A 24,261-nucleotide genomic window follows, 5' to 3' on the forward strand; every position below is an offset into this window, starting at 1 on the left:
AATTGGAGAACAGCCTTTACCAAAGGTGTCATGAGTTTTGAAGACACTCGAACTCAGGATAAAAGGGAGAAACGTGCTAGGAGGAAGGCATGCTTGGCAAATCCACACAGTGATCAACTCCTGCCTGGAAACCAATGTCCCCACTGTGGAAGGACGTGTGGATCCAGAATTGGCCTCCACAGTCACTTACGGACTCACTCTTAAGACTGTGTTCATGGAAGACAATCTTACTCACCTATGAGCGATTGCCAAAGAAGAAGAAGAAACCATCAGCATTCCTCGCACAATCAGTGTATAAACCTTATTAAATAAATAAGTAAACAAGTTACGTAATTCTGCCACAGGAGACAGTGAGATCAGTAACTTAGCTCAAAAACTTTTCAGGTTATGAATTCACACGCCTTCTTCCATTCCCTACTTGGAAGTAAGTCCCATTGAACTCAATGGGGTTTGTTTCTGAGTAGACCTGTACAAGGGCTCTTCCACATTTGATTTTCTGCTGCACTTTCTAAGCACAGACCCAATATTTATTGGTCCATGGGGGGGGGGGTGTTCCACCACTTTCCCCAGGAAAACCTGCTCCACACCACTGAATCAGAACAAATGGCAATCTACAGAATACCCTACTGCTGTTCGTTCCGATTCAGCAGTAAACAGTTTTCCAAAGGGAAGCAGCGGTGGGGGGGGGGGAGGGTGACACTTTCGGACACAGACCAACAAATTTCAGACCAGTTGCTAGGAAGTGCAGCACAAACTTAGCAAGAAAAGAAAAAGATGAGTGACAGACTAGCATCACATCAGAGCTGCCATGTGTCAGAAGGCTCCAGGGAGGGATGGAGGTTCCAGTCTCGGTTCAAGAATTCTCCACGCTGCAGCCTTGTTGCTAGGCAACAGCCTGTGGGCAATCTGGTCCCTACTTGAGCTCCAAGCAGAGTCCCACTCCTAGTCGCCATCTACCAATCTCTTTGGCTTCTCCTCCTCTTCAGAGGGCTTGCTGGGGAAGAGAGCTTCTCCAAACACACCTAGAACTAAGGGAAGCCCTCAACACCCCCTAAGTCTTGAGTGGCTGTTTATTGGACCACTTGTTTTGAACTTGGTCACCACTACTTGTATGTTTGGGGCTTTGACTCTGGTCCAAGGCAGCCAGGATATTTTTTTTAAATATAGGTTTAAGTACAGCTTGATTCAAGAAAACAACTCATAAAACTGGTTTTCAGGTTTATGGCCTGATTCTGCTGGTCGTTTTTGTTACACAGCCCAAAATGAGCTGCCCCACACAGATAATATTCTTGTAAAGGAAAGGAGGTTTGAAATTTGAAACAAGACTTAAGAGGCAGCCCATGGCATCAGGAAGTGCCGTGTTGGAGTGCTGCGAGGAAGCAACTTGCTCCATCTGCCTGGGGTACTTCAAGGATCCAGTGACCATCGACTGCGGGCACAACTTCTGCCAGGCCTGCCTCACCCAGTATTGGGCAGAGTCCAGCACAGACTCTTCCTGCCCTCAGTGCAGGGAAACCGTCCAGCAGAGGAACTTCCGGCCAAACCGTCAGCTGGCCAACCTGGTGGAGCTGGTCAAGAAACTGCAGGAAGGGAGGAAGGAAGATGGCAAGAGGGGAATGTGTCCGAGGCATCAGGAGCCCCTGAAACTCTTCTGCAATGTTGACCAAGACCCCATCTGTGTGGTGTGCGACAGGTCCAAGGAACACCGAGAACATAGTGTGTTCCCCATGGAAGAGGCTTTTCAAGAGTATAAGGTAGAAAAACACCACCGTGGACTGACGCCAACCTTGTTTTAATTTTGGTGCCAGGAGAATGCATTTTTTGTTTTCCTGGGTGTTTGGGAAGCACAAATTCTCGTAATCTTAAATTACACTATTAGACCTGTTTTTCTAACAGTGTAATATAATACAGTGGTACCTCGGGTTACATACGCTTCAGGTTACATATGCTCCAGGTTACAGACTCCGCTAACCCAGAAATAGTACCTCAGGTTAAGAACTTTGCTTCAGGATGAGAACAGAAATCATGCTCCAGCGGCACGGCAGCAGCAGGAGGCCCCATTAGCTAAAGTGGTGCTTCAGGTTAAGAACAGTTTCAGGTTAAGAACAGACCTCCGGAAAGAATTAAGTACTTAACCCAAGGTACCACTGTATTATTGCTACTGCCCAAACTATTTTATTATGGTGTGTATCTGAAGAAGTGTGCATGCACATGAAAGCTCATACTACTACTACTACTACTACTACTACTATTAATAATAATAATTTATATTTATACCCCACCCATCTGGCTGGGTTTCCCCAGCCACTCTGGGCGGCTTCCAACAGAACACTAAAATACAATAACCTATTAAACATTAAAAGCTTCCCTAAACAGGGCTGCCTTCAGATGTCTTCTAAAAGTTTGGTAGTTATTTTTCTCTTTGACATCTGATGGGAGAACGTTCCACAGGGCAGGTGTCACTACCGAGAAGGCCCTCTGCCTGGTTCCCTGTAACTTGGCTTCTCATAGCGAGGGAACCGCCAGAAGGCCCTCGGTGCTGGACCTCAGTGTCTGGGCAGAACGATGGAGGTGGAGACGCTTCTTCAGGTAACAAACTTAGTTGGTCTCTAAGGTGCTACTGAAATGATTTTTTTTTTGTTTGTTTCGACTATGCCAGACCAACACGGCTACCTACATGTAACATTTTGTTATTATTTGCTTCAGGACTTTCTTCTTCCCCCATCTTCGTCACATTAAGCAGTTCGTCCCTTACCTTACCTTTCCCACCCCGACCTGGCCACAGTGATCCATGCAACGGTCACCTCCAGGCTTGAATACTGTAATTTACTGTACACGGGGCTGCCCTTGAAGCTGTCCCAGAAACTCCAGCGGGTGCAGAATGCTGCAGCGAGGCTGCTCACGGGGTGCCTGCCATGGGAGCATATTCACTCAGTGCTTTTCAAGCTGCACTGGCTCCCGGTGGAGTATAGGTTCAGGTTCAAGGTGCTGGTTTTGCCCTTTAAAACTCTTTGTGGCTTAGGGCCCTCGTATCTACGGGGCCGCCTCTCCTGGTATGCCCCGCAGAGGACCTTAAGGTCCATGAATACCCATAGTTTAGAGGTCCCGGGCCCTAAGGAAGTCAGACTATCCTCCACCAGGGCCAGGGCCTTTTCAGTGATGGCTCTGACCTGGTGGAATGCTCTGTCTCTGTCCCATGAGACTAGGGCCTTGCAGGATATAACCTCCTTCCATCAGGCCTGTAAGACAGAGCTATTCTACCCGGCCTCTAATTTGAATTCAGCCTGATCTTTTATTTCCCTTCTCTTGCCTCCCCCCCCCCCTTTTATGAAGATTACCCGCTCTGAGACCCCACAGCTAATTCTCCCCTGGCCTCCACACTGGCCCAAGTAGGACTAATTCAGCCAGCTAGCACTGGTGACTATCTAATGTTTATTGGATGGATTTCCCCCAAATTGATTTTTTGAACTTTGAATTTTATTGTTATTCATGCTTTTATATTGTATTTTATGCTGCTTCTATGTTGTATTACAATTAAGTGTTTTAAATTTGTTGTTAGCTGCCCTGAGCCCAGTTTGCTGAACCGGGTAGAGTGGGATGTATTAAAAAAATATTTATTCATTCATTCATTCATTCATTCATTCATTCATTCATTTGGTGAATTTAATAAACCTTAACTTAATATTCCCAATGTTTCATCACACACTGCCATGACCAAGATAAGACTATATGGATTGAAGAACAGGCAAGCTTGGGAGTCACTAAGAACAGGTTTTTGTCCCGGCCCAGTGATAGCACCCACAAAGATGCACTGCACCCCCTAGAGCAGTGTTTCCCAACCTTGTGCCTCCAGCTGTTTTTGGACTACAATTCCCATCATCCCTTGCCACTGGTCTTGCTAGTCAGGGATGATGGGAGTTGTAGTTCAAAAACAGCTGGAGGCACAAGGTTGGGAAACACTGCCCTAGAGGGCCTTGCAATATTCAAACCTTCCTGCAATACTGAAGGGGAATTTCGCCAGTGTGGAATAGCCTGGGTTTCTTTCGGAAGGTTCTCTGTAGGTGGGCAGTTCCACAACTCCAACAGGAACCACTTCAGGGATTCTTTTTTATCATATATCCATGATTATTTGTGCTGAGGGTGGTAAAAGGTAAAGGTAAAGGTACCCCTGCCCGTACGGGCCAGTCTTGACAGACTCTGGGGTTGTGCGCCCATCTCACTTAAGAGGCCAGGGGCCAGCGCTGTCCGGAGACACTTCCGGGTCACGTGGCCAGCGTGACATCGCTGCTCTGGCGAGCCAGAGCCGCACACGGAAACGCCGTTTACCTTCCCGCTGGTAAGCGGTCCCTATTTATCTACTTGCACCCAGAGGTGCTTTCGAACTGCTAGGTTGGCAGGCGCTGGGACCGAGCAGCGGGAGCGCACCCCGCCGCAGGGATTCGAACCGCCGACCTTTCGATCGGCAAGTCCTAGGTGCTGAGGCTTTAACCCACAGCGCCACCTGCGTCCCTTAACAGAATATTAAAAACACAATAAAACATCAAACCTTAAAAGCTTCCCTAAACAGAGCTGCCTTCAGATGTCTTCTAAAAGTCAGATAGTTGTTTATTTCCTTGACATCTGATGGGAAGGCGTTACACAAGGCGGACGCCACTACCGAGAAGGCCCTCTGCCTGCTTCCCTGTAACCTCATTTCTTGCAGGGAGGGAACCGCCAGAAGGCCCTTGGAGCGGGACCTCAGTGTCCGGGCTGAACGATGGGGGTGGAGACGCTCCTTCAGGTATACTGGGCCGAGGCTGTTTAGGGCTTTAACGGTCAGCACCAACTCTTTGAATTGTGTGTAGAGCAAGCGGTCACCAAGTCAAGAGCGATCAAGGAGGCAGTCTCACGTTCTCCCTTTTGCAAATTTCTGGAAACCTTGAAAACAGAAACTGCCTCCCATCCTTACGTTACCAAAATCAAAACAGGATTTCTAAGGGAATCCCTGAGCCACGAGGTAGACTGAACTCCCCAGAATAAAAGCCTTCTCTGTCGTTGCAGGAGAGAATCGAGGCCCAGCTGAAGTCTCTGCAGAAAGAGAGAGAAAGGCTTGTGGATTGGAAAGTGATAGAAGAACAGGGAAGTCAAAAGTGCCTGGTAAGCATCTCTTCTTGCTCGGAGAGGGTGCCACCAGGCGCTGGCTGCTAGATCCCTCAGTCCACATTCTTCCTTCCCACCCCGTGTGTGTGTGTGCGTGCGTGCGTGCGTGTGTGTGTGTGTGTGTGTGTGTGTGTGTGTGTTTCCCCCCAGATGCAGCTGGAAGAGGAGAAGCAGAAGATCAGATCGGCTTTTGAGCGAATGCAGTTATTTCTCGAGGAAACCAAGTGTTTCTGGCTGGCCCTGCTAGATGACCTGGAAAAGAAGATTAAGAAGAAGCAGGAAGAAAACGTCACCAGGCTCTCCAATGAGATTTCCAGTGTCAGTGGGATGATTGCAGAGATGGAGAGGAAATGCCAACAGCCAGCAAGGGAATTTCTGCAGGTGAGACTCATAGGGGTGAGGAGGAATGGAAGTTCCCCCAGAATGTCTGCTTTATATACATTACTTACACAGTGGGCCCCACATGATTGGCTAATTCCAGAATTCTCCTGTAGGCCAATCAGGTTGCAGATTCACTCCCACCTGGAGCTGGATTGGGTGGCTCCTGTGGACCAATCAGACTGCTGCATTCTGGATCCTTTTGTTCTAGGACCAATCAGACCGCTGCATTCTGAATCCTGTTGTTCTAGGACCAATCAGACTGCTACATTTTGGATCCTATTCAACTCAGTACACAACAGACCCCACCCCTAGCTCCTTGTGTGATTACTCATCTTGGAATAGACCATATGAATATTTCCATAGGCATCTGTGAAAACAGGAGGGTGGGTTAGATAGGCCATTGGCTTCATCCAGCAGAGCTCCTCTTAAAGTTCTCTCAATTCTAATATTTGGAATAAATAAGACACCCTCCTGCAACAACGATTATTTCCCCCAGAAGGAATAAATTATTTCTGCCTGTACAACTAAGAACAACTTCACCTTGTTCTCTCTTGCAGGATATCAAAAGCACTTTGAGGAGGTATGTGACCTTTGGTTGGTTTCAATGGGTCTGCTCTGAGAATGACAAACATTGGCTCTCAACCAGGAAAGACTTGACTATTCCTTTGCCAAATTGAATCGATGCTATCTATTTTCACTTTGCCTTATTTGATTTTGTCCATGTGTTTCGTAACAAAACGTTGTGTGTTTTGATACCTGCTTTATTGTGAGCTGCATTGAACACAGTCCGCTGTGAAAATAAAAAAGAGAGAGCATATAAATAAACTAAATTAAACTTTATCCAATTCTTCCCCTTTCTTCCCCTTCCAGGTATGAAAAAGCACTAGGGAGGCAGCTGCTGGAACTGTCCCCAGGGCTGGAGGAGACTCTCAGAATTTGCGCTCAGAAAAATTCTGCTCTGGAAAAAGCTATTGAGAAATGTGAAGGTATTGGAGACAACTCAAATATAGAGATACAGAAATGATCTGTGCTTTTGATAGGGGGTGGCAGGGAAAGTCAGTTCCTTGTTACAGAAGAACTGGCTTTCACTTCAAGGTCATTGTAGGAAAAGGTGTGCAATTGATAAAAAAGTGGAAATAATGTAAAACAAAATGTGTTCTGTTAGGGAGTAATTGATCTCAATGATGTACACACTGGACAAAATTGCAATTTCAGGATGACCTTTTTTCAATTAAAAAAATGCAAATGCATGTTGAAATGTGGCAAACCAAATTTAGGATTTAAAAAATGAGAAATGGAGAGAAACTAAACTTCATGGATTCATCCAGCCTTAAGTGTTCATTCCAGTTTGTTTCCCTATCCTATTAGCGCCTTTACTCGAAACATGGATTCCAGACATGTTCCAAAAAAGCATCTATAAACAGTGATCGTAATTTAATTGATGCTGTTAATGAGGAGTTTCATGTACAAGAGAGAAAGACGCAATGGCACATTGCTGCATACCGTATTTTTTGCTCTATAAGACACACCTAGTTTTAGAGGAGAACAAGAAAAAAAATCTTCTCTCCCTCTATGTGCAGCTCCTCTCCAGGAAAGCGGGAGGAGAAAGAGAAGGGGCTCTGTTTCTCCTCCCGCTTTGCTGAAGCTGCACAGCTCCTCTCCAGCAAAGTGAAATCAGAACAGCAAGAGGGATCGCTGAGCAGCAAAAGCAGTGATCCCTCTTGCTATTCTGGCTTCTGGGATAGCCGTGCCAAGCCTCTTCAGGGCAGGGGGAGCGTTCCTCCCGTTGCCCTGAAGAGGCTTCACGCGGCTATCCCTGAAGCCAGGAGAACAAGAGGGATCGGTGCGCACTGATCCCTCTTGCTCTCCTGGCTTCAGAGATAGTTGCGCAGCCTGCATTCGCTCCATAAGATGCACACACATTTCCACTTACTTTTTAGGAGGGGAAAAGTGCATCTTATAGAGCGAAAAATACGGTATATGACGCACTGAGTAATTTGTGAACCTTTTCTCCACACAACAGGGTCTCTGAAGCAAGCATTGCACAAAGGTAAATAATACCTGCAGGGAACTAGAGGAGATGGGAAACATTTGATGGCAGGTCAGGAATCAATAGCAGGCCCTCATTCAAGCACTTAAAGGTAAAAGGGTAAAGGGACCCCTGACCATTAGGTCCAGTTGTGACCGACTCTGGGGTTGCGGCACTCATCTTGCTTTATTGGCTGAGGGAGCCGGCGTACAGCTTCCGGGTCATGTGGCCAGCATGACTAAGCCGCTTCTGGCGAAGCAGAGCAGCGCACGGAAATGCTGTTTACCTTCCCGCCGGAGCGGTACCTATTTATCTACTTGCACTTTGACATGCTTTCGAACTGCTAGATTGGCAGGAGCAGGGACCGAGCAATGGGAACTCACCCCGTCTCAGGGATATGAACCGCCAACCTTCTGATCAGCAAGTCCTAGGCTCTGTGGTTTAGCCCACAGCGCCACCCGCGTCCCTTTCAAGCACTTAATGGGGTTTTACTATGCAGATATTTCAACAGACTGCATTCTGGAAAAATGAAAAAGTAGTTAATTTATCTCTTTCACTCAGCCAGGAGTCCAGCACAACTGATCTAAGTAAGAGAGAGAAAATGATGATGTGTGGGTAACAATGGGCGAGGGCTGGTTTAAATAAGAATAGCAACAAAGCAACAAAAACAAACAAACAGGAAAACATTAACCACATAAACATTGTGGAAAAATTTAAAACATCCTCACTAGACAAGGTGCTACCAGAGAGAAGGCCCTTTCTGACACCCAGCTACCTTAACGTCAACTAGCGGACATCCAATTTATTCAATATGATGCTGTTTAATATATTGAGGGAAAAGATTAGAGACATGAAAGCCCAGGGGGAAGGAAAAAAAGAAAATGAGGAGGAACCCAGTTTTCGCCCTATATTTCGCAAAGGACAGAGGGGTTGACTTTAGTTTCCAAAAATGGTAGGAGAACCTGGGGTAGATTTCCCCAAACTTTCTGCTATCTCCCCCTGGGCTTTACATCTGTACGCGAGCTCTGCTTCCCACACCACTCTCAGCCACAAGCCTCTGAGGGCAGAGATGACGTTTTCCTACCTCAACAACTCAGAGGATTTCCTTCCGAAACATAACAAACACCCTTAGGGATGGCACCACAGGGAAGCCCAAGCAAAGCTTCCCATACAATATGCAAGTTTCTCCTTCATCCTTGGGGCACTGGGGTGGGGTGAAGTCTACTGGCCCTCCTGAAGCCTGGCCAAAATGAGGTTTGGGGGACTTGTGGTCTAGCAGCCGAGAGGCTGGTCCTTTTCTTTGACCCATGCAATTCTCTCTCTCTCTCTCTCTGCCCTGCACAGTGAATGTGACTTTGTACCCAGACACGGCACACCCCAACCTCATCCTGTCTGAGGATTTGAAGTGCGTCCAATGGGGAGACAGGCGCCAGGACCTGCCCGACAATCCCGAGAGATTCGACAAGGAGACGTGTGTGCTGGGCCGCGAGAGATTCACTTCGGGGCGGCATTGGTGGGACGTGGAGGTCGGAGGGGAATGGGCTGAGTGGGCGGTTGGCGTGGCACGAGAGTCTGTCAAGAGGAAGGGCGACATCACCCTTAACCCTAGCGAGGGGTTCTGGGCTCTGCAGAAGACCATGGTGGACACTTTTGGGTCGTTCTCTGATTGGCAGCTCTCAGCTTCGACTTCCCCTAAGCTGACCGTCGTGTATGCCAGAAGCGAGCTCAGGAAAATCCGAATATCCCTACACTACGAAGAGGGCCTCGTGGAGTTCTTCGACGGCGACACCAACAACTCGATCTTCGCTTTCCCCTCAGCCTCCTTCTCTGGAGAGAGGATCTGCCCGTTTTTCCATCTGAAGTGGGGAGGCAAGCTGAAATGTTGAATCTCGAAGATCCATTTCCACAACTCTTGACAATGAAGGCGCATTCTTCTCTAGGCCTAGGCAAGGAGGTGCAGCCTGATAAATTTTTAGCACTTCCAGTTCTCAGCCCTGCAGATTTTAGTCAAGCAAGGCGTGGCATTAAGGATGCTATTGGCCTTTGGCTGTTATTTACTAAAAATATAAGCCAGCATGTGGACGGCAAATCCTGACTGGAGCTTCGGCTGGGGCAAAACAACACACAGCACTTTTTCCAGTTTGGATAGCCCCCTTCACATTTAGTAAACAAAAGTCAAACACACAAGGAGATAACCACATGCTTATTTGGCCCTTAGTATATTTCATCAGCGGGAAAAAAGTGGAAGTATACACTCATAGCATTAAAAAATGAGTAAAATGGGATTAGAGCCTCCTTTCCCATTGCTGCATTTTGAATCGTCATGCCCTCTCTTCCTCATTATTTTATTACTGTCCTTTTAACCCAGGATCTGTGGCTCTTCATATGTCATTGGACTCTACCTCCCATCAGCCCCAGCTAACATGGCCAATTATCGGGGGTGATGGGAGTTGTAGTCCAGCAAAATCTGGAGATCCACAGGCTTCTCATCCGACTTTTCAAAACCTGCAAGGCAAGAAAACCAAGCAGCAGCATGGATTTCCACTGTGTGTGGTGCAATTATGCACTGAATTGCATCCCCGCAGCTATCAAATTGTGGCTACCAGGAAGCTTTTAGTCATAGAAACCTTGCTAGAAAGAGGAACTCTTACACACAAGATTCATCCTTTCCTTTTTTATATATTTTTGTTGAAGAGGCTATTTCAAAGCACTGAACCGAAATAAAAACCTTTAAAACCTAGCCTGTTTGGCATGTTACAACTGTTGCGTTTATTTCCACCGTACTTCACATGGGTATAATCATTAGAGCTGCAGTCAGGAAGTGCATGATGCACTTCGGTTTTTGAACTTTTGGAAGTCAACAGACTTCTGGAACGAATGAAGTTTGGCACTTTGTTTTTGCTATTTGAGTTTTTGTTTTTGAGGCTTTTTCACTTAATTTGTTTGTGTGACTGCAGAAATGGATAAAAGCCCCCCATCGAAATGACGATCATCAATGCAGGTAAGAAAAAATAATTCTAATTTTTATTATCTACAATACTGCCTTGTTTATTTTATAGTACAGTACCTTGATTATCGCTTTCATTTTATGGATCAGTGGTCTCACTAGATAGTAAAATTCATGTTAAATTGCTGTTTTAGGGCTAGTTTTTGAAAGTCTGGAACGGATTAATCCTTGACTTTCTGTGGGAAAGTGCACCTTGGTTTTGGAACGCTTTGGTTTTGGAACGGACTTCCGGAATGGGTTAAGTTTGAGAACCAAGGTAACACTGTACTGGATTAGATGGGCCTTTAAACTATTTATATATATATATGCAGGGCTCTTTGTGGATAGATTCAGAACTTACAGGGTTATGAAGTTCTGAGTGACGTCTCACATTCTTGAGGCGTGGCCAAGTTTACGCAGAGGGGAGTGTTTTCTCTGTCTGTTCTGTTCTGTGCTTCTGATGGTGAAAGAAGCAAAATGAGCGCTCTTTCGCCAGGGCATCTCTGAGCTGTTTATCTACACGAATAAAGACTGAGAAATATACACACTAACGTCTGAGTGTGTTTGATCCGGTACACACACACACACACACAGCAACAGTTTCTACGCTGCGAAAGCTCTGCTACAGTAGCTGACGGAGGACGGAGAGCTGAGAGGTGCAAGGAAGTGTGCTGGGCTCCAATCCAATTAGCTACGCCTAATTGGGCTCCAGTCCAATTAGCTACGCCTAATTTCCATGCCCATGGGTCTCAGTGAGGAGCTGCTACTACAAGCCCAGCGTAAAATGCCCCTCTCTGCCCCCAACTCACACATAAAGACCCTTGACCATCCCACTCTGGGTTTCAAGATCGCTGAGAGGCGGGAAAACTATTAGATAAAGCAAACTTTATTAAGAGAGACCCTGTCTTGGCCCCAACACAAGAGGAGCAGCCGTCCTGGGCAACAGCAGAAACAGGGCTTTTCACTCCCAGGAAATCTCCATGTCCAAACCCTCGCTCCTGACTCTCCTGAGGAAGTCGTCATAGTCTGCCCTGAAGATGCGTGAGCAAGCCGGAACATCGAGGAAGCTCAGCTGGTTTTCCGAGGATAACAGCAGGTGGATGGTGCTTCCAGACACCCTGGTTTCCATCAAGGAGAGCTTTTGGAGGTGAGTCAGGGCTGTGGCCGGCGGCTCCAGCACCTGCTCAAACACGCTGTCCAGGGAGAAAGGCAGGCAAGCCAGCAGCAAGCTTTCGAGTTGGGGCGAATGTCTGAGCAGGGACACAAGGCATGCTCTAAACACGGCTTTGTGCAGGAGAGGAAGGGGGCCTTCTGAGTCTGGGTACATCAGGAAAATGTGCCGGAGGTGGGGGAATTGATGAGGCGCGGGCCTGAAATTTTCCTCCAAGTCTTCGACCATTTCCTCGTCGTCATCGTCGTCGTCGTCATCAGGGGCACACACTGCTGGAGGAGGGAGGTTAGCCACCAATTTATGGAGGTTCGGGCAGTGGCCCAGGAAGGTCCAGAAGGAAGAAGCATCTTCGCAGAGAAAGCCGCTCAATGAAAGGGAGTGCAGCTGTGCTCCGAGGGCGGCCGCCATCGGCAGAAGATCAGCAACATCGCACTGGCTGTCGTTGTCAAGGGTCAGGTGGGAGATGTGGCGCCAGGGTGCAAAGTCCTGGCCCAAGCCAGGGCTGCCCTCGAGAATCAGAGTCACGTCGGCCAAGTGCGGGCACACAGCTAAAGCGGCAGGCAGGCAGCTCAGTGCTACATCGTCCAATTCTGTGAGGGTCAGCGTGAGCCCGTGGCCGCTATGGGCGGACATCCTGCGTCTCGCCAGCTCCTCCAGGGAGGGGAACTCGGGGGCAACCGGGACATCGTCGAACTGCCGCCTGTAGATCGCGCACACGGCCTCCAGAACGGAAGGGTGGTCCAAGATCGTGAGGCTGCGCAAGGCCAGCAGCAGAAAGACCAAGTGCTGAACTGTGCATTGGAGGAGAGGTCTACCCATCAGATAATTGGCTCTGAGCACCTTCAAGGCTGGGGAGCGGAGTGAGCCTGTGGCAGGGTCGTAGGCCAAGTGGAGGAGGCACTCTGGAGACAGCTGGTTGCAATCGATGATGTCCAGTTCGAGAAGCTGCCGGCAGTGGGAGCCCACGGCAGCAAGCACCTGGGCGTTGCACTGGGTGTCCGACAGGTTAAGTTGGGCGAGGCTCGGCAAAGCTTTCACCAGGTCGACGAGGGAGTCTGCGGGGATCCGGCAGCAGCCTCTGATATCCAGGGAAGACAGGTTCTGCCGTGTCAGGGAAAGAGAAAGGGAAAGGTTTGTTTTTGCTCACGTACAACGGCGTTTGCCAACCTCCAGATTCGCCGGACTACAAATCCCATCAGCCGCAGCCAGCGCAGAAGGCATATGGGGGCAGCACCAAGTTGACAGAAGTCATTGTAAATACAGTGGTACCTCAGGTTACATACGCTTCAGGTTACACACACTTCAGGTTACAGACTCCGCTAACCCAGAAATATTACCTCAGGTTAAGTACTTTGCTTCAGGAATGAGAACAGAAATTGTGCTCCGGCCAGCGTGGCAGCAGCGTGAGGCCCCATTAGCTAAAGTGGTAGCTCAGGTTAAGTACGGACCTCCGGAACGAATTAAGTACTTAACCTGAGGTACCACTGTAAATGGCAGGATGTGTATTAATGTGTTGGGTTCCATGGAGCCTGTGTGTGTGTGTGTGTGTCCCTTAATGTCTGCCCTACAGGAACACCTACCAAAACATGGCACCCTTTGCCTGTTGTCATATGTTGCACAAAATGCACAGAAGGCAGAAATTGCTGGTCCAGCGTTCCACTGTGAATGGTCCCCCTCTGCTAACAAAGTATCGTACTAAGAGCACAGTGGCCCATAGTACCAATGCATTAAGTAAGAAACTCATACAAGAAACCTCACTGATTTATTGTCGAATTAGCTTTTGCGAACAGGAAAACAAAGGGCGTCGACTTGAGCACAACTCTCTATGCATCTACACTAGCCCCCGAAATGTGCCACCATCAGTTCCGTCTGGGGGTTAGGGCCTTAGGGCCACATTCCTCCCTGGGCAATCTTTCCAGGGCCGGATGCCAGTGGTGGTTGTGGCGAGAGGCAAAACTGCCAAGCACAATGCATGTGAAAGTTGTGTTTGTGTGGTAGGCTAGATTCTATGCATGCTCTCTGCAGGACTGGAACGTTTTGCTGCTGGAGGCAAAAAAGAAAGTAAAAAACCCACAGCTGCTAGCTGCTATCACTGTACAGTGGTACTTCTAGATGCGAAGGGGATCCGTTCCGGAGCCCCGTTCGCATCCTGAGTAGAACGCAACCCGCAACTGCGCGTTGCAATTCGCCGCTTCTGCGCATGACGTCATTTTGAGCGCCTGCGCATGCGCGAGCGCGAAAGCCAGAGGTAACGCGTTCCGTTACTTCTGGGTCGCCACGGAGCATAACCTGAAAACGCTCAACCTGAGGTATGACTGTTCTTCATCACTGCTGCCATGCTCCAGCCTTCCTCCGTGAGCACATTATGCCGTGCCCCCTACTGCTACCACAGAGGGAAAGGGCTTAGCAGGGGGGGCAGCGGTGGGAGGCGGGGCACAGCCACGGGAAAGGCAGAACCACACTATTTTCCCTCTGCACTTTCTAGACACAGGTACACACTTTTCCAGACCGTGTCAAAGCACTCCTTGACGACGACGCACTCCCTGTGAAAACACACACTTCAATGCTTTCTCAAATCAATGGGGAACCCAAATTACCATTTGTTCCGATTCAACGTTACAGAGCGGGGTTTCCCCGGGGAAAGCAATGGGAGGTGTTTGGACACACAAGACCTTTCCCAGAATGCGTGGAGCGAAAGTTAAGTGTAGGAGAGCCCTTTGGTTCACACAGCAATTGTTTTATTAAATGGAGGCTTTCCTTAACTGATCTCCAGTCTCTCCCTCCCCTGTGGATCGTGCGCCCAGACTGTTCTGAGATAATCAGATGGCCCAACATCAATAGCAATAATAAATTAATAATAGTAGTAGTAGTAGTAGTAGTAGTAGTAATAATAATAATAATAATAAAATAATAATAATAATAATAATATATTATATATACCCTTGCCCATCTGGCTGGGTTTCCCCAGCCACTCTGGCTGGTTCCCAACAGAATATTAAAAACACGATAAAAGATCAAACACAAAAAACTTCCCTAAACAGGGCTGCCTTCAGATGTCTTCTAAAAGTCAGATAGTTGCTTATTTCCTTGACATCTGATGGGAGGATGTTCCACAGACAGTGGTGGAGGAACATGCTACAGCCCCCGGAACGGAGAACAGGCGGTGGCGTGGCTGGCACACAGCACAGGGACATGGCACGTCGCCCATGGGGACATGGCGCATTGCCGCGGGGGCGTGGCATGTGGCACTCATCCCGGGAAGGGGTTGTGTACATATCGGGGGGGGGGCAGCCACGATGGAACCCTTTCCCCAAATGCTACCCAGTGCAGCCCACTCCCTCATTCCCCCTTCGTACACCAGTGTCCACATGTGGTAGTTGTTTTTCTCTTTGACATCTGAAGGGAGGGTGTTCCACAGGGCGGGTGCCACTACCAAGAAGACCCTCTGCCTGGTTCCCTGTAACCTCACTTCTCGCAGTGAGGGAACCGCCAGAAGGCCCTCAGAGCTGGACCTCAGTGTCTGGACAGAATGATGGGGGTGGAGAGGCTCCTTCAGGTATACTGGACCGAGGCCGTTTAGGGCTTTAAAGGTCAGCACCAACACTTTGAATTGTGCTCGGAAACGTACTGGGAGCCAATGTAGGTCTTTCAAGACCGGTGTTATATGGTCTCGGCGGCCGCTCCCAGTCACCAGTCTAGCTGCTGCATTCTGGGTTGGTTGTCATTTCTGGGTCACCTTCAAAGGTAGCCCCACATAGAGCGCATTGCAGTAGCCAGCATGCACCACTCTGGCGAGACAGTCAGTGGGCAGATAGTGTCTCAGCCTGCGTACCAGAATTGACCTGCGCCTCCATGGACAGCTGTAAGTCCAAAATGACTCCCAGGCTGTGCACCTGGTCTTTCAGGAGCATAGTTGCCCCATTCAGGACCAGAGTCTCCCCCTCACCTACCCGCCCCCCCCAAAACAGTACAGTGGTACCTCGGGTTACAGACGCTTCAGGTTACAGGCGCTTCAGGTTACAGACTCAGCTAACCCAGAAATATTACCTCAGCTTAAGAACTCTGCATCAGGATGAGAACAGAAATCGTGCTCCGGCAGCACGACAGCAGCAGAAGGTCCCATTAGCTAAAGTGGTACCTCAGGTTAAGAACAGTGTCAGCTTAAGAACGGACCTCCAGAACGAATTAAGTACTTAACCCGAGGTACCACTGTACTTCTGTCTTGTCAGGATTCACCCTCAATCTGTTAAACCACCACCCATCCTCACACCTCCAAACACTCACACAAAATAGAGAGAACTAATTAAATAGTGGAAACCAGGCCGCTTGGAAAGGGTGCTTCATCCTTCAGCAAGAACTTAAACTGAGTCAATTGCTGTGTTGTTACCTGTTTTGACTTTCTTAAGACTCTCTCTCGGGCGGGGAAGGGCCGATGGAACTCCTCGCGCCAGGACGACGGCAGCCCCGACGTGCTGCTTAGCATCCCCTCCAACCAGTGCAGCATCTTAATGTAGTGATTTCCCCCTCTGCATCCCTTTCATAACTGTTTTTATAAAACATTTGTCCATCCATAGTTCAAATTTTTACTACAAGTTTTCTGTCAATCCTACCAATATATGTAACCCTTTACAATAGCTTTTCGACTACAGTGGTGCCCCGCAAGACGAATGCCTCGCAAGACGAAAAACCCGCTAGACAAAAGGGTTTTCCATTTTGGAGGTGCTTCGCAAAACGAATTTCCCTATGGGCTTGCTTCGCAAGACGAAATGTCTTGCGAGTTTTTCCGACTTTCTTTTCCTTTCCCCCTTTTTCTAAGCCGCTAAGCCACTTATCCGCTTATCCGCTAAAAGCTGCTAATAGCGCTAATCCTCTAAGCCGTCAATGGGCTTGCTTCGCAAGACGAAAAAACCACTAGATGAAGAGAATCGCGGAAGGGTTTCTTTTCATCTTGCGAGGCACCACTGTAAATTATAAACTTTCCCCATTCTTTATGAAAGAGGTCCTCTTCCTGGTTTCTAATTCTGCCTGTAAGCTTTGCCATCTCGACGTCGTTCATCAGTTTTGTCTGCCACTCTTCTTTGGTCAGAACTGTAGACCCTTAGGATCATCTAGTTCAACCCCCTGCAAAACAGTGTCAGTCGCAGCAAAAGCAGCATGGCTCCATCAGTGCCGGATTTCTGTATAAGCTAAGCAAAATCCCTTATTTTGGCTGCTGATCCCTTATTTTCGAGGCTGCTGGTCCCTTATTTTCAAATCTGTAAGTTGACAGCTATGGCCAGGAGACAGCAAGAGAGGAGTCCCCATTTTAGAGGAAGGAGCTGCCCCCCAGGAGCCAAGTCAGAGCACAAAGCATGAACACCCCTTACCTTGCAACGCACTGCAATGATGTCAGCAACGGCCTTGATGACCAGCCTTGGGCACATATTCAAGCTCAGCACCGTCAGCTGTGGCACCAGGAGGAAGCGCAGGACCGGTCGGTTCAAGTGATTGCCTTCCTCCATTAACTTGAACAGCTTCTGGACAAGGGAGTCAGCTGGGTGGGGAGGAAATAAAAGGTAAAGGTACCCCTGCCCGTACGGGCCAGTCTTGACAGACTCTGGGGTTGTGCGCCCATCTCACTTAAGAGGCCAGGGGCCAGCGCTGTCCGGAGACACTTCCGGGTCACGTGGCCAGCGTGACATCGCTGCTCTGGCCAGAGCCAAAGCCGCACACGGAAACGCCGTTTACCTTCCCGCTGGTAAGCGGTCCCTATTTATCTACTTGCACCCGGAGGTGCTTTCGAACTGCTAGGTTGGCAGGCGCTGGGACCGAGCAGCAGGAGCACACCCCGCCGCAGGGATTCGAACCGCCGACCTTTCGATCGGCAAGTCCTAGGCGCTGAGGCTTTAACCCACAGCACCACCTGCGTCCCGGGGAGGAAATACCCAGATATAAACATAAAACTTTGCACAACAATTAGACACATGCTTTCCTCAGGTGATTAGGAGCTAGAAGCAAACCAGAAGGTGCAGAGGGTGACAGCAGGACATTACACGGAAAGTTCCACTGGCTACAGGGAAGCAGGCAGAGGGTCTTCTCGGTAGTGGCACGCGCCCTGTGGAACACCCTCCTGTCAGATGTCAAGGAAACAAACAACTATCTGCTTTTTAGATGACATCTGAAAGCAGTCCTGTTTAGGGAAGTTTTTAAAGACTAATGTTTTAATGCATTTTTAATATTTTGTTGGAAGCCGCCCAGAGTGGCTGGGGAAACCCAGCCAGATGGGCAGGGTATAAATAATTAATAAAAATTATTATTATTATTATTATTATTATTATTATTATTAGCCAGCAAGTCACTGACATGCTCCCTGGCAAAGACTTTGCCAGATTTTGCTTAGCTTTTAAAATCTGGGTAGCCAAGTGATCTACCAGAACAGGAAACTGCATAGGAAAAGTTGCTGCTAAGAGCAGGACAATAATAATAATAATAACTTATCATTTAAACCCCGCCCATCTGGCTGGGTTTCCCCCGCCACTCTGGGCGGCTTCCAACAAAATGTTAAACTACAATAGTTTGTCAAACATTAAAAGCTTCCCTAAACAGGGCTGCCTTCAGATGTCTTTTAAAAATAAGATAGCTGCTTATTTCCTTCACATCTAATGGGAGGACGTTCCACAGGGTGGGTGCCACTACCGAGAAGGCCCTCTGCCTGGTTCCCTGTAACCTCACTTCTCGCAATGAGGGAACCACCAGAAGCCCTCAGCGCTGGACCTCAGTGTCCGGGCAGAACGATGGGGGTGGAGACGCTCCTTCAGGTATACTGGGCCAAGGCCATTTAGGGCTTTAAAGGTCAGCAGCAACACTTTGAATTGTGCTCAGAAACGTACTGGGAGCCAATGCAGGTCTTTCAAGACTGGTGTTATGTCGTCTTGGCAGCCGCTCCCAGTCACCAGTCTAGCTGCCACATTCTGGATTAGTTGTAGTTACTGGGTCACCTTCAAAGATAGCCCCACATAGAGTGCATTGCAGTAGTCCAAGCAGGAGATAACTAGAGCAGGCACCGCAGGCAGGTAGGGTCTCAGCCTGCATACCAGATGGAGCTGATAAACAGCTGCCCTGGACACAGAATTGACCTGTGCCTCCATGGACAGTTGAGAGTCCAAAATGACTCCCAGGCTGCACATCTGGTCCTTCAGGGGCACAGTTACCCCATTCAGGACCACCTGCCCGCCTCCTGGGGAACTTTGCTCTGGACCACAACTCCCATCATCTCCGTCTACAGGCCGTGCTTGCTGGGGCCCATGGGAATTGGAGTCCAACAGCAGCTGGACGGCCACCTGCTCCCCAGCTCTGCCTTAAGTGATGGAGCCTTCCTACCTAGGCAGCTTTTCTAGCCAGGTGAGCGTCAGAACCAGTTTTTACAGGACCACCTGCATAGGATGCTACAAGAAGAGAAGGAGAGTTTGGATTTGATATCCCGCTTTATCACTACCTGAAGGAGTCTCAAAGCGGCTAACATTCTCCTTTCCCTTCCTCCCCCACAACAAACACTCTGTGAGGTGAGTGGGGCTGAGAGACTTCAGAGAAGTGTGACTGGCTCAAGGTCACCCAGCAGCTGCAGGTGGAGGAGCGGAGACGCGAACCTGGTTCACCAGATTACAAGTCCACCGCTTTTAACCACTACACCACACTGGCTCGCTCGCCAGAGATGCAAACTGCAGGAGGCTACAGGGCCAAGACGCCCCCCCCCCCAATGCTTCGTCAGATTGCCTTTTTGAAATGCAGTCTGTGGCTTGGCCATGGGGTCTTTGTGGCCAATCTCTCCTCTGCCTCCCATCTGTCATGCCCCTCTTACGCAGGCAGATGTAGGGCTCTGCAACAGAGCGAACGCGGTGTCCGTCCTGGTGGTTTTCCGCACAAGCTTTGGCCCAGATGCGCTGGATATTTTTAGCCACATTCTCCAGGCACAGCCATTCCAGTGAGCGGACCGTTCTCCTCTTGGGCATGGAGCTGCTGGAGACAGAAGCATGAGAGAAAGGTGAGGGGGAAAGCTAGGCCTTTGCAAGGTAGGTTTTCATGTCAAAACTGTAAACACACGACTGATCTGTTAAGATCCTGCCAAGGACTCTTTGCTTTCTTGATTACAGTGGTACCTCGGGTTATGTACGCTTCAGGTTACATACGCTTCAGGTTACAGACTCCGCTAACCCAGAAATAGTACCTCGGTAAATAAGAACTTTACCTCAGGAGGAGAACAGAAATCACACGAAAGCGGCATGGTGGCAGTGGGAAGCCCCATTAGCTAAAGTTTTCAGGTTAAGAACAGACTCAGATTAAGAACAGACCTCCAGAATGAATTAAGTTCTTAATGCAAAGTACAACTGTATTGTGTCAGGTATGCACCAGCTATTTCCTGGCACCCCACAAATCCCAGGTAGGCTCCCCTGGTACTGATGTCCTTTCAGACGCAGGTGAACTGGTGTATCTAATCTTAACTGAATGATTTTCAATGAAAACAAAACCAGACGTTGTTTTCGTTCAGTTTCTGAAAGTTTCCCTGTTAGGAGAAGGTACAAATTTATAAAATGATTTCTAACTCAACTTTGTATTTCATATTCTTTGGTGCTGAATCCTCATCAGCCTTGCTAAAATCTGTGTCAGCCAGCCCAAAATTAGCCAAGTATTCCAAAGGTGGTCAGCACTTGCTGGCTGGTCACTGAGTGTTAACGAAGTAGATCAGTTACATGCAGGAGTCAGAAAACTTTTTCAGCAGGGGGCTGGGTCCACTGTCCCTCAGACCTTGTGGGGGGCCGGACTATTGGTTTTTTTTTTTTGGGAGGGGGAATGGACAAATTCCTATGCCCCACAAATAACCCAGAGGTGCATTTTAAATAAACGCACACAATGTACTCATGTAAAAATACCAGGCAGGCCCCACAAATAACCCAGAGATGTGTTTTAAATAAAAGGACACATTCTACTCAGGTAAAAACACGCTGATTCCCAGACCGTCTGCGGGCCAGATTTAGAAGGCAGTTGGGCGGGATCCGGCCCACGGGCCTTAGTTTGCCTACCCATGAGCTAATGCTTCTGACTTCGAGACGTTTATACACTAGCAACTATAAATGGCTGCTGAAACAAAACTGTGGGAGGGCAAGAAGAGATTAGGACTAATTATTTGTGTGAAAAGACACTTTCTAATTTTGTTTTCAAGAGCTTTAAGGCTGTTATGCACCAGCTTGGGAGGGCAGTGCCCCCTTATTGGTACTTCACAACGGTAAAGAGTCCTAGACTGAAGTTATGTTCACCTGTCTTTAATTTCAATCTTGCATTGTTATGCTTTACAACCCACTCTTTACCAGGCGGTGCCAAAAATGGGTACATCCACATAGAATCAATTTAACAAGCTATAAGGAAAGGGACGCAGGTGGCGCTGTGGGTTAAACCACAGAGCCTAGGACTTGCTGATCAGAAGGTCAGTGGTTCAAATCCCCGTGACGGGGTGAGCTCCCATTGCTCAGTCCCAGCTCCTGCCAACCTAGCAGTTCGAAAGCACATCAAAGTGCAAGTAGATAAATAGGTACCACTCCAGCAGGAAGGTGAACAGCGTTTCTGTGCTCTGCTCTGGTTCGCCAGAAGCAGTTTAGTCATGCTGGCCACATGACCCGGAAGCTGTACGCTGGCTCCCTCGGCCAATAAAGCGAGATGAGCGCCGCAACTCCAGAGTCGGCCACGACTGGACCTAATGGTCAGGGGTCCCTTACCTTTACCTAAGCAATAGGGCGCCATTCTAAGCGTACTCCTGAGTCACAGAGCCACTATGGGGAATGCAACACCTGGGGTTGGTGCATATCGGAAATCTAACGGGGGGGGGGCCGAAAAAAGTAATAGGATTTTGCAAGGAGAGCATGTAGCATGTTGGCTACAGACCCGTCGAGGACACACTCCGGAACAGAGACGCGGAGGGCAGGTCGGAAGAAACAGCCCGCGGCTGTTGGGCCAGGCCACCTCGCGTTTGCCTTTGGGAAATCAAACAGAATTCCTGGCCCAAACTAAGAGGCGCCCCGGGGTCAGAAAACCCACGAGGTGGTGGCGGGGGGGGGGGCTCACGAGCTGGGGCCAAGACCGGCGGAACAGGGGAAGCCACCGAGCCCGTGCTGCCTCCCAGGAAGGCACGGCAGGCGCCTCCGCCCCAGAATAACGCCAGGGAAAGCCGAGCAAAAAAGCGCACTTGGGGGAGGCGCCCGAGAGACGCGCCCCGTCCCGGGCCATCTGCGAGCTCTACTGAAGCAGGAAGGGGGAGAAACGGGCGCGGAGGGCACCCGTTCACCCCCCCCCCCCAAAATGCACCCTGGCCGCCCCACCTTTGACAACAGTCTGGGGGCAGGAGTGGATCTGCCCACCAGAAAGCTCCGATGGTTCCCACATTTCCTCTCCCGTCTCCAGGCTTCGCTTGCAGGCAGCAGACGCCCTCCTGCGCAGATACCGCCCGCGCTTATTGCAGCGCCCAGGACGCCCACCGCCCTCTCCTTCCCACTGCCTTGGGGGTGGCGGGTGGGAAGGCAAAGAAGCCCTGTCCCGCTCCTTTCTTCCCTTCCGCCGCGGAGCTCTTGCCTTGCCTCTGCGGACGCGCCGTCGAAAAAACAGGAGCGAAGACGCACGTGGCGAGCAGGAACCAAACTAAGACTGGCGGCGGGGGGCGGGGCCTCTTCAAGGTTCGGCCCGGGTAAGCCACGCCCCTTCCCCGAAGGCGACGTTTTCCTAGGCAGGGTTGGGTCCCAGCTGTGTGTTGCGCCTGCGCAGTGCCGTCGGAGCCCGGCAGGTGCAAGCGTGCCCTTGATGGGCAAAGGCAGCCTTCGGAGCGTCTGGCAGCTTAGAGACCGGGCTCGTGCCTGGCGGGGCGCGCTGCGATTGGTTGGCTCCGGGAGCGAGGGTTGAGCGTGGGGGAAATCCTGCGGGCAAAGTTGCCTTGAGGGAGACCTTGAAAAGGCTGCGGCCCAAGAGTTGTTACATGGTTGTTTTTCATGCCAGGGAGGCTTCTAGGATTTTTATTTCTAAATACATCAGTGTTTCCCAGACTTAGCTCTCCAGCTGATTTTGGTGGATGCAGGGACATGCAAAAGGAGCGCCCCGGCCAGTGCTCTGCTCCCTGCCAGGCTGAGGCATAGCTGTCAACTTTCAGATTTGAAAATAAGGGATCAGCAGCCTTGAAACTAAGGGATTAGCAGCCTCACCTGTCCTGGGGACAGACTACGGGATATCTAACAATCTGGGAAGAAGGGACGTGGGTGCAGAAGGGATGCGGGTGGCGCTGTGGTGTAAACCACTGAGCCTAGCGCTTGCCGATCGGAAGGTCGGTGGTTCGAATCCCCAAGACGGGGTGAGCTCCTGTTGCTCAGTCTCTACTCCTGCCCACCTAGCAGTTTGAAAGCATGTCAAAGTGCAAGTAGATAAATGGGTACCGGTCCAGCGGGAAGGTAAACGGCGTTTCTGTGCACTGCTCTGGATCGCCAGAAGCAGCTTAGTCATGCTGGCTACATGACCCGGAAGCTGTATGCCGGCTCCCTCTGCCAATAAAGCGAGATGAGTTCCGCAACCCCAGAGTCGGTCACGACTGGACCTAATGGTCAGGGGTCCCTTTACCTTTACCTTAAGGGCTTCCTCAAGCCTCATTCATTTAGGTTCAAAACTCCATTCATGAAGTGCCTCTCTGCTCAGATCCCTGAGAGCCACGCAACAGCAGCCCGTAGGGTCAAGAGGAAAATGACAGCAACATATCTATCTGCAAAGGCATTGCATCTGTCTAGGGAGGCCAGCTCAGTTTGCAGAAGGAGTCTGCCACTCCAGGACAACACAGGAAATCAATGAATATGGCAAACATAGTGATTCACTGGATCTACATATTGGCTCAATATGAGAAAACTTTAAAAGTGCATAAGAAATCACTCGTTGTATCAATCTTCTCTGATCCAATGGCATTAAGGACCCAGGGAAATGAGGTTTCAGGAGAGGGGTTAGTAAGTCCACTCCATAATCCCCAAGATGTACAATCAGATCCGCAGAACCTTTCCAAGGAGTCATAACCGGTGATATCCTGCCAGACGGGTAACGATCTCATTCACAATACTTACTCATCCCATAGTGAAATTAAACCCTAACAGGACAATGGGGTGTATCTGACATGACTCAGGAAGTAAGGAATTGTACTTTTTATTGTACTGTAATGGAGTAAGCAAAAAAACCAAAACACCTATACTTGATTGACAGGGGTGTGTCTGGATCTCAGATTTCTGCCTGACATCAAACCTTTTCTGTGACATATCTACGATGTTTTGAGGATGCATCTAGAAATGTATTACGCCAGTGTTTCTCAAACTTGGGCCTCCAGCTGTTTTTGGACTACAACTCCCATCATCCCTAGCTAGCGGGACCAGTGGTCAAGGATGGTGGGAGTTGTAGTCCAAAAACAGCTGGAGGTCATGGGCATAGCCAGGGTTTTTATTGGGGGGGGCAGGACTTGATGGGGGGGCAGAACTGACGTGATTGGTCAGTTAGTTCAGTATTTCTATTATT

The 24,261-nt window shown here is 49.3% G+C and overlaps 2 protein-coding genes across 2 annotated transcripts; one reads left to right on the forward strand and one right to left on the reverse strand.

Annotated features, from left to right (window-relative positions):
• The first annotated feature begins 924 nt into the window (after positions 1-924).
• On the forward strand, positions 925-9,584 carry LOC307210937 (zinc finger protein RFP-like). The gene is made up of 6 exons (XM_079967141.1): positions 925-1,754; positions 5,041-5,136; positions 6,078-6,100; positions 6,391-6,506; positions 7,544-7,570; positions 8,894-9,584. The coding sequence occupies exons 1-6, from the start codon at positions 1,341-1,343 to the stop codon at positions 9,433-9,435; spliced, it is 1,218 nt and encodes a 405-aa protein (XP_079823267.1). The 5' UTR covers positions 925-1,340; the 3' UTR covers positions 9,436-9,584.
• Positions 9,585-11,441: 1,857 nt separating this feature from the next.
• Positions 11,442-19,697, reverse strand: LOC307208606 (uncharacterized protein). Its single transcript, XM_079963391.1, has 3 exons — positions 19,544-19,697; positions 17,073-17,239; positions 11,442-12,807 (listed from the first exon to the last, which is right to left on the reverse strand). The coding sequence occupies exons 1-3, from the start codon at positions 19,692-19,694 to the stop codon at positions 11,497-11,499; spliced, it is 1,629 nt and encodes a 542-aa protein (XP_079819517.1). The 5' UTR covers positions 19,695-19,697; the 3' UTR covers positions 11,442-11,496.
• Positions 19,698-24,261: the final 4,564 nt, after the last annotated feature.

The sequence above is a fragment of the Podarcis cretensis genome (genome assembly GCF_951804945.1).
Source record: "Podarcis cretensis genome assembly, chromosome: 2".
Taxonomy (NCBI): Eukaryota; Metazoa; Chordata; class Lepidosauria; order Squamata; family Lacertidae; genus Podarcis; species Podarcis cretensis.

Excerpts from the sequence above, each read along its gene's own strand:
- LOC307210937 (XM_079967141.1), top strand. The coding sequence starts at position 1,341 with ATGGCATCAGGAAGTGCCGTGTTGGAGTGCTGCGAGGAAGCAACTTGC. Across the intron at positions 5,137-6,077 it reads AGGGAAGTCAAAAGTGCCTG|GATATCAAAAGCACTTTGAG; the intron begins GTAAGCATCTCT and ends TCTCTCTTGCAG. Across the intron at positions 6,101-6,390 it reads ATCAAAAGCACTTTGAGGAG|GTATGAAAAAGCACTAGGGA; the intron begins GTATGTGACCTT and ends TTCCCCTTCCAG.
- LOC307208606 (XM_079963391.1), bottom strand. The coding sequence starts at position 19,694 with ATGCCCAAGAGGAGAACGGTCCGCTCACTGGAATGGCTGTGCCTGGAG. Across the intron at positions 17,240-19,543 it reads AGAGCCCTACATCTGCCTGC|CTGACTCCCTTGTCCAGAAG; the intron begins GTAAGAGGGGCA and ends CTCCCCACCCAG. Across the intron at positions 12,808-17,072 it reads TCATTGCAGTGCGTTGCAAG|AACCTGTCTTCCCTGGATAT; the intron begins GTAAGGGGTGTT and ends CTGACACGGCAG.